Consider the following 15,153-nt stretch of genomic DNA (forward strand, 5'->3'; position numbering starts at 1 on the left):
TAAATCCTGATGAACATGGGGTTAAAACGACAAACCCATATTTCTGTTACTATAACACTATGCTGTGCATCATTTTATTATACCCTGTACTGTTCTTACTTAATTACTGCTAAAAACACTGTGAATTTCCCCACTGTGACGACGAACAAAGATCTTATCTTATCCAGGCTTCAACAGTTTCCAGTTCTGCCACAAGGTGGCAATGTGGCATCTTGCAGCTTTTTCACTGCCCTCGCACCCTCAATTACAGAAAACCCATCATGGGTCTCTCTGTGTCTCTGCTTTGGAATTTTATTTGTGTATAGAGATTTGATCCTACATCCATCTATGGCAAACGTTCATTATCAACATAACTTATTAACAAAAACTGTTTCAAAAACAATTTGATGGACCTTTTTTTCATTTGTTGTTGAATTTTATTTTCAGCCACAGTGCAGATCAGTGGCTGCTGTCTCACTGTGAATGTGTGGCCTCTGAGGGAAAGGATGGATGTTAAAATACACAATCAGTTATATCACCTCCATCACCCGTCCTACATTCATGACATACACTGTAGGACATGAACACCAGGGATGTAATCATGCATCGTAAATTTGTTCAAAATCAATACAAATGTGTGACAATGCACGTCGTTGAAATAAAAAAATGAATCGCACAAGCAGTAGGCTACATTACCTCACAAAATCAGTTGTCACACCATGAGACTACACACGCACAGGTAAAGGTTAGTGCCTAAAACGTTGGTTTGACCCGCTGTTAAACCAAGACGTCAGGTCCCTACGATTCAGGGGTTCAAACAGAACGTGGGAAGAACTCGTCCCACAGACACAAACAGTGTTTTACAGTGTGTCTATAAAGAAAGGAACTCTTTCCAGAAAATATTTTTTTATATTCTTTTTGTTATATATATTCACGGTTACCGGGGTAAATCAGAGCAGACCAGTTTGACTTTTAGTAAGAGGAGATAAATGGGGACGTGCAGTGTTTCTGTAAAGTAATGAGCATTTTTGTATTCTGTTATTTTAAATAACAACTGCAGTTCATGTAGGTCCACAAGACCATTTTAGTTGGTAGTGATATTTTGCATAGTTCTTACAAATAAAGGATCATTGTCATTGGGCATAATTTGCCTCATTTGAGCTAATTTTGTTTCTTAAAAAAATGTTATAAGAATCCTAACATGGAAAAAAAAAGATTGTGTATCATATTGTAATGCTCAAATTCACAATTTTTCCAACATTTAAAAAACACTCCAATGACATTTTTATAGCAACTCTAATAGTTAATATTCAAACAACAACCATAATAAATTTTGTTGAAGTTAATCTTTTATGCTTGCAATAAGCACAAATATATGGAAATACATGAGGAAGAAATGGCCAAAATAAACACAGTCATCTAAAACAGGAGTCACCGACCTTTCTGAAACTGGGAGATACTTCAAGGACACTTAGTGATACGAAGAGCTACTTGTTTGATACAGACTTCCCCAACAATGTAATAATAATCAGTTCTGGGACATACAATGACAGACACTCTTCTTACCATCATTATTGGACCCATGTTGCTGCAAGTCTAACTTGCAGCAACATGGGTCCAATAATGATGGTATGATAAAAAGAACAGTAACAGTACAATTGTTGACCCTCTTATTGACTAGTTTTATTTTTAGAACATACCCCGCTGGCACCTTAAGTAGTCCATCGGGGCTACCACGTGACCCAGGGGCACCATGTTGGTGACCCCTGATCTAAAACATGCCAAAAGGACAAAATTTAAATGTACGCTCAATAATAACTATAAGCATTTAAAACATTTAGCCCTGAAAACAAAAATTAAACATTGGTAGCAGAAAACCCAGGTCTGGACAGAATCAAGATGTTGCTTCTGCTGTAAAATAATAATAGATTTTTGACACTTTTGTGTGTGTGTGTGTCTACAGCCATTCCTCTGGGCCTGATTGTGGTTCCTGGGGACAGTGACTTAGAAACTTGCCGTGAGCACATTCAGCATCTGCAGGAGGTAAGAACACAGAAGGAGAAAGAGATGGAGAACATTTAAATGAAATGGTCTTGGTCCGGTTTCATTAAAGTTAGAGAAGAATTAGAGGAACTTTTTTTCGTTTGAACTTAAGCAAATGAATCCCTGTGTGTGTGTCTTTCTTAAATTTCCTCCTATACTGTCGACTTTTTCCCCTCTGTAGGACTTCTGCTCTCACCACCCTCTCTCCTTTACATGCTTGGGACCACAGGTTGGTAGTTGGAAAATTTTGCTCTGAGGCACACGTGCAACTACCAGGTTATATTCCACGCATTCATGAGACATCACTGGACACTGTTGGCATTTGATAAAGAAAAGAGTTCATCTCTAACTGAATCAGTGAAAAAAACTGAAGTAGTGGGGCGGGCCCCCATAGGAGGGCGCGGTGAGGTGCCAGGGAGGGCGTGAGGGGCTTCCAGTGGAACATGGCACGCTGGACATAAGTGTCCTACTGCTGAATGATAACAAACCTCCAGTCACTAGGTGGCAGCAACTCATACAGTGGTTACAGATAGAAATATACGTGTTATCAGGTTTTCAATAGTATTTTAATTCACAGGGGTGTGGGTTGGAGCGGGTGGTGTGTGTAAAAACATGTGTTCCCATGGGGGGGCATGACAGAAATTAATTGAGAACCACTAAACTAAGTTTCTGTTGAAATTTAAAAAACTGTGACTAAATTTTTATATTTATATATATATATATAGACCAAACTCTAAGAAAATGAAATAAAAACTCAACTCTCTCTCCCTACTAAGGTATTTTTGAAAGATTCCATAGTGCCTTATCACCCTGCAACCCTTAAGCAACCACAAGTTTTTAATAAATAATTCAAGCAAAGGGAGAAACATTTAAGCAGGAGGAACCAGGGGTTTTTAGTCTTTTAAATAAATCCTCCTGTCAAAGACTAGTAATGAGAAAGACATGATGTGTCAGAAAAGACTGCACTGACTGACAGCCAAAGCTCCCTGTCTTCTATTTAGTTTTTTGAAGACTCTCATTAACTAAGGAGTCCAAACACATTCACTTCTGCACAAATGCCAGCAAAAGTATGATAGTGAATGTAGACTTTATTCCATCCAGTAGTCAAAACCTACTAGTCATTTAATGTCACAAATACACATGTCAAAGTCTACATATATATGTAAGAAAACAACAGCTTAGCAATAGCCTTGAAATAGCAGAAAAGTGGAAAAGAAGCTAAAACGTTGCCTTAAACTTAGCTTACTTAAAAATAAATCATTTTAAAAGATATATAGATATATAATAATGATAAGAGCAGAAGGGCTTTAGGTCCTTGACAACCTAAATGTTAACCAAACACTAACAAAAAAAAAAGTCACTTTGGGCTCACTTTAAACTTATATTAATTAATTTTATAACAATTTATATCAAATTGAAATGATTAAAAACACTACAGTTATTTATATTAAACCAGCACAAAGTAATAAAATAAAAGCACTGCTTTCTAAAAATAACCAGCCCGTCTGAGTTCATCGTATTGTTCATGAACCATGTCATTAGCTTCATCTGGATGATGGAAGTTACAAAGCCCAGATCAGACTTCACAAAGATCACTTTGATCTTCTTCTCTAGTCTGACAGTGAAATGATGCTGTGAAAGAGCAGCAGACAGAAACAGTTGTCCGTCTTCCAGAGTCACTCCTTTTTTAGACTTCATTAAAAATAATTGATTAATGCAGACAAAAGACACAGCATCTGAACATACAAAAGTTGATTACTTCAAATGTATTTAAATTAGCTTATTTATCTCATATTATTTAAAAGAAACAATGTTAGCAATATGAAGTATATTCACAATCAAATCATTTTTTTAATTTTTAAAATCAGTTACAGGTTGTTCACCAATTATTCTGAGTTCCGTTTCTACATCGCAATGTAACTCGATTTATGCCGTCGAAACTCACATACTGTACATATGTCACTCAGCTACACTAACACATTGATAACATCATAATTTAGGATATCAAAACATTAGAAGAGTCTGACTTACACTTAGCAGCCATAATTAAGGACAATAAGTTTCCCCCAAAAAAACAACACCAACAAATGGAAGTGAATGAACAAAGCTGCCTTCAACGTAAAGTGCCACATGACAACATATTTGTCCACTCTGTTTGCCAACTAGTTCCCGTGCCAAATTTGTTTTAATGTCATACGTCGGAATTGTTGGACGGACCAATATTTAGTAATAATTGAAATAAATTAATGGGAGTTTGTGATGTAACCAAGAAAAGCTGTAGCTCAAGGACATCATAAATCATAGATCCCCTGTATTAAGTTCAGATTCTATCAGTGAGACCAAACAGACACTGGAGATCATCATTTTTACATTATGTTAAAAAAGCCAAACTTTCTACCAAATCAGGTAATGGAAGAAAGCTTCATGCCACAGTCTGACTCCATGACACTTCTGAGAACAGCAGCAAAACACACTGTAGTTCCTGTTTATTATATCAGTACACTCTCAACCAGTCAGACAGAGCTGTCATGTTGTGATGTTCAGGCTCTTTAGAAATGAGCACAAAGAAACAGGCAGCCTTAAACCACACAGGCCAGTGAAGTCAGTGGTCGGCTGAGGAAACTTAATAATGAAGATGAAAGACACTTTTTTCTGACTTCTGTTCAAAACCATCAAGCTGTGCCAACAACTCAGCACAGATGGAAACTGATGAGACACTGGAACAGAAACATGTACTGTCCACAGAAGTCTGGCTCGAGGTCTTCATGGAAGATTCGCAGTCATAAAGCCCCTCGCCTGCACATCATAACGTAGGAAGTGGGAGGGTAAAAACAGGGGTTGTTCTGTGGGCTGATGCCTCAGAGTGAGGACAGCTATCTATTATTTTCCACTCACACAATCATCTTTTACCTGATGAATCACTGTCATCATGGCTCTTATTGTACTGAGCGAACCAAATGGAACTGGTTGATTGGAGGAGGACTAATCACTCACTCTGATTCAGGTTTCACCTAATTCACAACAATGCACTTACTTAAAAACAGACCAAGGTTAAAGGGATAATTTCTAATTTTCTAAGTGAGTTGGCGTGTATGAGCAACAAATTTATAGTTGTACATACATGTCCTCAGTTCTAGTGATTCATCTGAACTGACAGTGAAAAATCATGTTTGAGACTAGTTTCCCGTGTTTCAGTGTTGCAGCATGATGCACGAGCTGTCGTCTCTGAAAGTGTGTCCATCCATGTGAAGTGTTGTTTTTGTGTTGTGTGCTGTGCATGCAGCCTGTAGTACTTCCTGTTATTTAATCCTGTTGTTTTGATTTTCAGGAAAAGTTCTTTCCTTTGGTTTGTTTTTATTAAGGCTTGATTCCACTTATTTCAATTGCAGCTGCATTCAGGTGGCTCTGTTTAATCCACATTATCTTCAGAAAGTCTGAAGGTTGTTTTTGAATGTTGATTACAGGCAAATCATTATTCAGTAAGCTCTCTCCTTCCTTTTTCTTTTATTCTTAGCAAATGAAAGACATAGACAGTTGAAGCATTAATGACATTTAGAAATTAAAAAATAAAAGGGCATAAAAGTTATTTTAAAGGCTTTATCAGGGAAGCAACAAGTGAGGCAATTAAAATAGTTATTCATCATTTATTACATTTAAGAAGAATACATTAAAAACCAAGCATACAACATGGGCTTGTTTCATTTTAGTTTTATTTTACAGACTGAAGTATCAGGGGATTAATTAGTCCCTGTGCTCCAAGAATAATGCTGAAATCCAAGTGCTACGTTTCATGAAGTACAAACATCTCTTAAAGGCACAGTAAAGTGTTTTTAAGGGATCTACACAGGACAATATCATAGCCAGTGTTTTTTCAGATGATGTTTGGGTTCATCTCTCACTGTATGATGTTTCGTAGTTAGGTGTTCAAACAGAGGGAGTGTGAACCAATAGTGTAGGAATAGAAGCTGTGCTGTCTGTTGTTGACAAGAATATTGTTGTTGTTTGTTGTTGGAGAAATGACACACACACATGCGTGTATAACTACATACCGTGTTTCTTCTGTATGTCGTTGGAGCAGAAAGACAAGTAACAGCAGTAAGTGTGCCGCATGGAGATTTTAATCACTTCTGTGCATATTAACAGAAAAGTTGTAGACATTTCTTGTCATTCCGTATTGTGTTAAAAAGAGAAAAAACATCTGATTAATACTCACAGGTGAATTGCAGGATCAACACGTTCATTTCAAAAGTCCTAATATTTAAGGTTTTCCTAACAGTTGTCCAAACAGATGGTTACTGACCAAAATAACAACAAATATGCACTCGTTATTTAACCACCATAGAGCTGTGGGTGCTCTCAGCAGCTCCTGTGGAGCCAGGGGATTTTAGTTGCTTGCTAAAGGGCAGGTTTAGAACCTGTGAGTCTCACACAGAATCCTGTTACCACTAGGCCACCTTGTACACGTGAGTGCAGCGTTGTGGAGCACACAACTGCACAGCAGAGATAGTTAACAGCATTCGGAGACAGACAGTAGTGAATGGAGAAGAAAGAAGGCAAGAAGAAAAGGAGTCCTTCAGACAGGTTCAGGCTTTGATTCAGCGCTGTAAAAGCCTCAGGCCTTGGACGCTGCTCAAGACCGTCTGCCCAAACTGACGGCAGATTCCGCTGGCGTGAAACACACAAGTGAAAAAAAAGTGGAGGTGTTTACCTCAGTCTGCATGAGCTGTTTGAAAGGGAAATATAGCTTTACTCTGTTTGGCCTCTTATGTCATCATATCACATTCAGACATTTCTGCAGAGCTGAGCAGTTTTCTTTTTTTTAATTGTGGAGCCGCACTGGTTATCTTCATGTTTGATAACGTTCCGTGCTCAGTATCACGGGTCTGATCTAAGTCGCTGCAGAGAAGCCATAAAGTGTTTTTCTCTGTCAGAACAGCCCCACGGCAGGGAGCTTCACAGCGTTTTAAGACGGAATCTGTGCGTGGGATTGGTTTCTATGACAACAATATCATCATATCATGTCCCTACTGATACAGACAGTATCAGTAGGGACATGATATGATAAACTTGATAAACTTTCTCCAACCCGCTGTTTCAGTGTTTTGTTTTTTTCTGTTTTGAAGATGGGTTAATGATATGAATATTATGTAATATTTCATATCAGACAAAATGATCAGTTAATGCAGTTACTGGTTGGTTGATGAATTTATACGTTAGTTCTGGTTGATTGGTTGATGGTACAGCCGAGCTTCTTGGTTTATTGTTACGTTTGTTCAGGTCAAATTAACTTGACCTGGTTGTTATTCAGTTATATTGGTTAAAGGGTTTCAGTCTTGAAAGTCTTGTTGGTTGATGGTCAAATGATTAGCTGTCATTTGCATTACGTATTGATGTTTGTTGGTTGGTCATTTTGGTTGAAGTGGCAGAGGACTCAAGTGGATGTTCCATCATGGATATTGGTTTATGTGGTTTTGAATAGTGTGAGTTCAGAGTAGTAGAACCATGCCTAGTCTGACTGTGTCGGTCTGGATTGAACTTGGTTTGGTTCCAAACAGTGACAGTCTGTGTCATTGTTTAAATATATATATAAATAATAATAATAAAGATAAAAAAATAACCCAAATATCTTGTTATTTCTTGATGTGCTGATCACCTGACAACGTGTATGTGTCAATTTAGAAATTGCACAAAATTAATGTGCACTCGATCTCCTTCTGCATGTTTACTAAAACAGGTATCTAGTGCACAGCAAATCATGAGTTGAAAGTCAGTGTGAACACAAAAGGGTATTTGCTGTGCGTTAGCTAATGCGGGATCGACTGCACACTAACTAATACGGAAGTCTATCCCTGTTAAGTAGGGAAACGGCATTGGTGAGGTATAAAACAGCTGATCTATCCACTGTGCCAGTGCAGAACAGTAACCCTTCCTTCTTCCCTAATGTTGTAATAAAACCAAACTGCTGACATTATTGACCTACTTACGTTAAATAAACTGCCAGTGAGGGCAGTTAGACACCTAACTGAAAAGGGAAAACACAACACTGTCTGACTGAGGTGAGCTGGTGGTAGTGAAAATGTACACGTTTGCAGCATCGGCACATGTTTGACGTCAAATATGAGTGTTTTTCTTTTTTTTATGATATTAGTCTGATGGTCAGATATGGCTGTTGTCTGATAAAGTTGGTTGTGATTGGATACAATACTTGGACCATCCTTCAATGTTGCCGAGGCTAATGTGCTGTTTGTGTGTGGTTTTAATTATACGTTAATTGTGGTTCGTTTGTCTGGATTTAATTAAAGTTTTCTTGTTGTTTTAATCTACATATTAGTATTTTATTCTTAAAGCCTGATTTACTGACTTTAGTTAACATACAGTACACACTTTGTTTTAAGATGTGAAATGATGAAGCTCAGTCACAAGCTTATACTTGTGTTGCTGGTCTTGACCCCAGGCTTGACTTTGTGCTTAAAAAACTGTAACTGATGCAGTTGTAAAAGCTATAATGCTTTTTAACAACCATTCATCCAATGCTGTTACTTCCAATGCTGCGAGACAACAAAACACAAGGTTCCACGAACAGACTTCAGCAAAGGGCACTGGGTCAAGGCGACTACAGAGAGAAAATGGGTACGAGTTTAGAAAACTGTCATTAAAGTAAAAACAACTGATGAGGGAAGAAGGTTTTTAAAACCTCAGAACTATCTTGTGAGCTAGGTGTTTAGCATCATGACATGTAGTTCCCACTGAGGTGGGAAGATCTGACGGTGTAATGTGTGGGCGGGTTTCTAAGACGGACAGACAGGGCTCTGAATCAGTTAGTGTTCTGTAAACAACGGCACACATCTGAACCAGAGTTTACAGATCGAAGGGTGCCGGTGCAGAGAGAAGAAGAAGAAAGAAGTCTGTTTGGTTTTGTTTTTTTTTATCATCTTGTTAAGTCCTGCTGCTCTGTTGTGGACTAATTGGAAGCTCGCTGGACAAAAAGTCAGGGTGATACCAAAACATAAAAAAAGTAATGAGAAAAAATGATGAAAGCCTCAGAGAAACAGTGCTTTTGATTTTTTTTTTAAACCAAAACATATCAAGCAGTTCAGATTATAATGATGAATAACAACAAAACCTGGAAATTGTAACTATTTATTATTTTTATACTTCTTCCTGGATAGTTTTTAATTAACAAACTGTTTCATGTATAATCTGTATAATCAAAGTGGCACATTTCCCTTGGTTTTTCTTTCTAAGTAACCAGCAGGGAGTCATGAAGAGTAAAGTCCTTAATTAAAGGCTGATTTTTCATTTATTGTTTCTGTCTTGGTTGGTTGTTTTTCTTTTAGTTTTCCCGTTGATTCTTTGTAGATGACATATCTTTCTTCATTATTTGAGTTTATGATTTGCCTCTTTGTTGGTTAGCTGGTTGGACACCTGTTTGCTAAGCTCTGCTCCTGGATGTCATCTCGGTTGGTTGGATGGTTTGTCAGCCAGTCTGTTGATCAGTTTGTTAATTGTAGTTTATGAGTTGTGTTTTTTCTGGTTGCGGTCTCATTTTGTTTGCCGCTCACTTGCTGTTTTGTTGTAGTAAGGGTTTGTTGGTTTATCAGTGAGTGAGTTTGAGTTTGAGATATGATTCTAGTTGTGGTGTTTTTGTATTTTCTTGCATGAATATGCTTGACTTTTTTGTTCAGTTGGCTGTGGGTGGTTGTTTTGGTTGTTTGTTGGTCTGTTGGTTGAATAGATGGGATTTTGTTTGTTTCTTGGTTTGATTGGTCATTAGTCATAAATGTAGCATGAGTTGATCGGTTGTGTCGGTTTTTGGGATTCTGCTGCTCAGCTGGAATCCAATGCCTAATGCCAGGGTAATCCCAGTAAAGGTCAGGCCAAATAACATTCTTCACTTTGGTTTGTTTTTCTAAACTTTCTAAAAAAAACAGTCGATGCGGCCAAGTATTTTCTTCTTTTTTGCAACCTTAACATTTATATTTACAGTGGCTTCTTTTATTCAGCCGCATGAAAATAAGTCCAACTTTCAGGTCAATGTCTTCTTTTTTTCATTTCAAGACAGCTTTTTGGCTTTGTAGTCCAGTTTTTAGAAGGCACAAAAGTTCAAACCACACACGGCCTAATGTAACATGTTTATAAAATACATTTTTTCTCTATCTTTCATTTAGGAGGATGCTGGAAAACTGAAGAATGTCTCCACGCAGAGACTGTCGCCAAAGTGGTGTTTCCTTGACTGTAAGTGCTTTACAATAATAAGAGAAAACAGTTATGCGAAGCTTCCAGAACCTTGACTTACTCGAATCGGTCTTTCTGTGGAGAGGAGCTTTTTTAAAACATGCAGAGAAGACAGAAAATAAGGTGGAAGGTCACAAAGAGGATTTTTACACAAGAAGCAAAACAAAATAAAACTCAACTGTAGAGGGGAAAAAATTGCAAACAAGAAATTCACTTTGTTAGTCATTCCAACAGGAAAGTTATCAAAATGTTAACCTAGGTGTCTGTTGCTGACCTTGAAACTGACTTTTTATTCCTCCTTAAAATAAGTCAAAGTTCTTTCAAATATTATACCATAGGTTTAATACATTTTTACACAAGCTGAATTAACTTTCAGTACATATTAGCGTTCAATAACTGCTTTAACATGTCATTTTATTCAATAGAGCAACACACACGATTCTGACATCACACGCACACACACGGCAAGTTCAGTTGTATCATTTCATAAAAAAGTAAACCAGATTACACAGACTGTGTTCTTCTAGTTCAGACGTCTTGTCCTGCTGTGACCGTCTAAAGAAACATTTGAAGATAAAATGAGAAACAAGTGAAGCTTTAGTTTAATTCTGTTAAAAGGGATAAAAACATAAGTACATGTTTAACCAGAAATAAAGATAATAACATACTATTCAACAGATTCTCACGAAATGTTTAATTTTCATCTAGCCATTTTAGACATTGAAGGCAAGTTGTTTCATATGACTTTTCATTTCGTTTTGAACTTTGAGTATTTTACCAATTAGGACTAGATATAGTATTGGTATCTACTGTCAGTAAGGTAGTAGCAGCAGAGTTAGTGTAGGTTAGTGTTACTGTAGGTTGGGGATGGGATACTTATGGTATGGTTCAGTGTCAGAATATTAAGGTTGTTATTAAGGTGTCCTACATTTGTACTACATCTGGGCTATTTTTAGTGAAGTTCATTTTTGTGTTTTCGTAAACTCAGCAGTTTTTATTTTGGTGCAGAGGAGCAAGTGATGTGACTTAAAACTGGGCTCTAAAAATTGCACATCAAACTTTGAGAGTAAACGTTACTACAACTTTTGTTAGAAATGTAGCTCTGCAGAACCAGCTGTCCCACTGGGACTTTACAGAAGCAGCAGAACCAGACCTTCTCAGCTGGACATCCCTCATTAGAGCCTAGATCACTGGCCCTCGCAGTCAGACTGGGAAAAAGAAGAGTTCTTGTTTTTCCTCTGAGCGCTGGTTTGTTAGACTGATGTTTCTCTGTGTTTCCTCAGCCACAACGGCAGATCGGTTCTACAGGATCGACAGAGCACAGGTTTGTTCACCTGCAGTTTTCAAATGTATTCATGTTTTTGGCCGAAAACATGTGTCCAGTTTCTGGCATTTAAGCCTGAAACTTGGACTGTTTTTTTGAGAACAAAAATATCTTCTTACAAACCCCTACAGTGTAAAGGCTTCAATACTGATTTGTCATATCCTTTTTTAGTAATGCACAAACAAATAATACTGATAAAATGCACTTCCTATAGTACCTCGTTGTCTGCTAATGTTGTTACCTGCATGATTGCTATGTTTTAGCATTTGTACTAAAGCTATTTTTGCTAATGTTTTTCCTTACCTTATGTTTTTCTATAGTCTATATTTGGTCCTACTGTTAGTTATTGCTGAGCTTTGTGTCCAAACAAAAATATAAACAATGTATTATAAATGATGTATTTTTCCTATCTGCAGGAACATCTAAATTACGTCTCAGAAATCTCCCAGGAAGAACTTTTCATCCTGGACCCAGAACTGGTGGTTACCATGACAGTCAGCACCTCTCCCACTACCAGTGCTGCTGAAGTGACACACACTGATGCTGAGTCCAGTCAAAAAGACAACAGGTCAGTCACAGCTGTTCAAAAAACAATCCATCTTCCAGACCCAGTCACTCCTTCAGAGCTTGCAATTACAATATAACCCCCCTGAGGGAATGGCTGCTGTTCTGTTTTAATGGATAACTGCAGGAATTCTAGTTAAACAAAAACATCATAACAATGGAAATTATACAGGTCTAAATATGTTGGGAAAAGGTCCAAAAAAAAGAAAACAAATGGCCGCAAAGCTGTGGGCATGACATTTTGAGAAAATGAGGACACATCACAGAAGAATTAAAGTCTTCTGGCAGCATTCTGAAACCACGGCTTACACTGGTGTGTCCACAGACCATCTCCAAAAATGTGCCAACACTGCTCAGTGTGTAAGAAGGCCTGTCAAAGTTCTTAATGTCGCTTTGATAAAAAATCAAATTACTCCCAGCCATAGTTCAATTTTTTTTTTTTATCCCAACAGACTCGTTTTGTTTAACAAAGACAAAACACTTAAATGTACTACTAATGTGTAATGTTAGCTTTAACTGACCGTGTTACATTTTGCGAAAACTGATTCAAAGATGTCTTCTGCAGCTTACGATGATCATGATGGATGATGTACTATAGGATTTATAGTACAGTATGTCTTCGTTAGCCAGTGGATGGGTAGATTCATACAATAGAGCAAAATAAGGAAAAGCGTCTCTGACAAAGATACACCTAACGGTTCAATTAGAATATCATGGGTACAATTAAACTAGAGTGAAATTATAGAAACTTCGAATCAACAGAAGTCGATCAACTAAAAAATGAACTACGGGTAAGTCCAGCAAAAGCATAGAATACCTGTAAAGAAACTCCTAGAAGAAATGCCAAGATTTGAGCCTTTATATTAGCTGCTTTATTATTGTCTTACTTGGAGCTATTTCTGCACAGACATGAAAGATTTCCTTCACATTTGTTTTTACATTTATTTAGTCTAACCTTCAGGTATACTTTCAAAAATCTTATCTAATTAAGTAAAGATGACATTTAAGCTTTTTTAAAACTAACTATTTTTCTGTTCCTTTACATTCTCACGGTAGCTTGTTCTTGATTTTCTTGGCTGTTAACACAAAAGAAAATTTAAAAATAGCAGAAAATGGTTTAAGCTTAAACCAGTTTGGTATTTTTACACAATTAAATATGCCCTCGCTGAATAAAGTTTGGACAGTTGTGATTTTGAAATTAAGTTTCATATAAAGTTTCCTCACTTTATATGTTCTTGTTAATTTTGTTCACTCTAATGCTCTTCCTGATGTAACTCCTCTCCTTGTATTCAGGACTGGGGTTCAGTAATTAACTCTGACATAAATAAGATCCTGGTGGTGAGCCATGCATACGTTCAGGCATGAAGCTGATTTTCCTGGAATCACTGGTGTAAAATATGAATTAAAACCAGGGGCTGAGACTTGTTTGCGTGCATTGTAATTCACAGCTTGGTTCCTCCAGGTGGTTCCTGTGTCCAGTCCTGAGTGTTGTTAGATTGACACACCGCAGGAGGGGGAACAGCAGCAGCGGCAGCGGCAGCAGTGATGGATCATCCTGAGGGAGTTATTAGTGGAGAGAATTTGACAGTGACACTGTCCAACAGTCGTGTGGTGTGCTGTAGAAACTGCAGGCTGATGTGCACATACTAGTTATCAAGCAAGAGTCGAGGGAAATACGTGTGACAGCTTTAGAATAGTGAGTAGAATAGTGGAATGATGAATATACAATGTATGCACATACTGTACATATACACACACACACATATATACAGTATATATTTATATACATATATATAGCTCTCTCTCTCCCTCTCTTATTCTCTCCTTCCCTCTCCTTATATATAAAACTGACATAGACTATTTATAGGAAATATAGGAGACAGACAAAACCGAGTGCTGTTAAAAACATAATCTTGTTTTGTCACCTCATTATTTGTGGCTTTGATTGGAGGTAGAGCTGGATGTGGAGTGTCACATGATGCTGGTTGTTATTTGACGTGACTAGAATGGACAGGGTTAGTGAAAAGATCAGAGGTACAGTTTGGGGGTGAAGATGTGTAAAGATAGTGGATTGTTGCCAGGCAGGAGAAGGAGAAGATGGAGGAACTTCCTTGAACCTTTTACAGGCAACGACAGTTGAATTATTATCTGTAAAGTTGGGCCACACATTTGAAGGACGGTTATTACTTTTGCCGTGAAGCAGGAAAACGAACAGTTGACTGATTTGTTCTTTGGTTTCTCCTTATGGGTACATGGGTTTCTCTCTGGGGTCTTCTTGGTCACCTTAAACAGTCAGGATTAACTTAATGGACCATAGATATGAGAGTGAATGTAGATGATGTTTGTCTTGACATATACAGTATCTAACACTGTGTTGGACTAGTGAACTGTGTTGCACTTCCTCCCATCACCAACTGATCGAGCCATTCTTGAATTTAATACAAAAATGATCATTTTGTGATTTTTAGTGTCATTTATCTAATTGTCTGTCTATTGAGTTTTTTGTTAATCTGTTTTAATCTGACTTCAGCTTTTTTATCCCTATAAAAGTGTTTTTTATCACCCTCATAGTGTTTCCTATGCAGTATTATAATGCTTACTTGTATTTATTTTCAGGAAAGACTCTTCTGATCAGTCGGCGGACATCTTTGTTTATCCTGTTGCATCTTCATCTTCTGATCACAGGTACAAAATCACAGATACAACACATGAAGCCACTGACCCAGTCTGTGTACTTAGCAGTATTTCTGTGTGCATGAGCCTGTGTTTGTCTGTAAGAACACTTCAAACCCTGTATTGGCCCCGTGGGCAACTCCTCAACAAAGAGATTTGATGCAGCTGCTCTTTGCTCCCCCGTACCCCCAGGTTAACCCACTTCTGTTTCGTTGTTTGCCCAAATTGTTTTCTGGAAGCACATTATTTAAGATTCCATTTTCCATTATCAGAGTGATGAGAAAAGTCAGAACAACATGGAATTCTCTGACTTTAGCTCAAAATACAGACTTTTA

General features: G+C 37.6%; 1 protein-coding gene across 9 annotated transcripts in view; it reads left to right on the plus strand.

Annotated features, from left to right (window-relative positions):
- LOC103389260 (diacylglycerol kinase zeta-like) overlaps positions 1-15,153 on the plus strand; it is a 70,074-nt gene that overhangs the window by 32,064 nt on the left and 22,857 nt on the right. For 7 of the 9 annotated variants that reach the window (XM_025062206.1, XM_025062205.1, XM_025062207.1 and 4 more), the window contains 6 exons: positions 1,943-2,022; positions 2,204-2,251; positions 10,191-10,257; positions 11,541-11,581; positions 11,998-12,149; positions 14,762-14,830. In XM_025062206.1, coding sequence (XP_024917974.1) covers positions 1,943-2,022; positions 2,204-2,251; positions 10,191-10,257; positions 11,541-11,581; positions 11,998-12,149; positions 14,762-14,830 — 457 coding nt within the window. The remainder of the gene's footprint in view (positions 1-1,942; positions 2,023-2,203; positions 2,252-10,190; positions 10,258-11,540; positions 11,582-11,997; positions 12,150-14,761; positions 14,831-15,153) is intronic. The other 2 variants (XM_025062203.1, XM_025062204.1) reach the window with 1 other exon arrangement.

This window comes from Cynoglossus semilaevis, chromosome 14, assembly GCF_000523025.1.
Source record: "Cynoglossus semilaevis isolate Cse_v1.0 chromosome 14, Cse_v1.0, whole genome shotgun sequence".
Lineage (NCBI taxonomy): Eukaryota > Metazoa > Chordata > Actinopteri > Pleuronectiformes > Cynoglossidae > Cynoglossus > Cynoglossus semilaevis.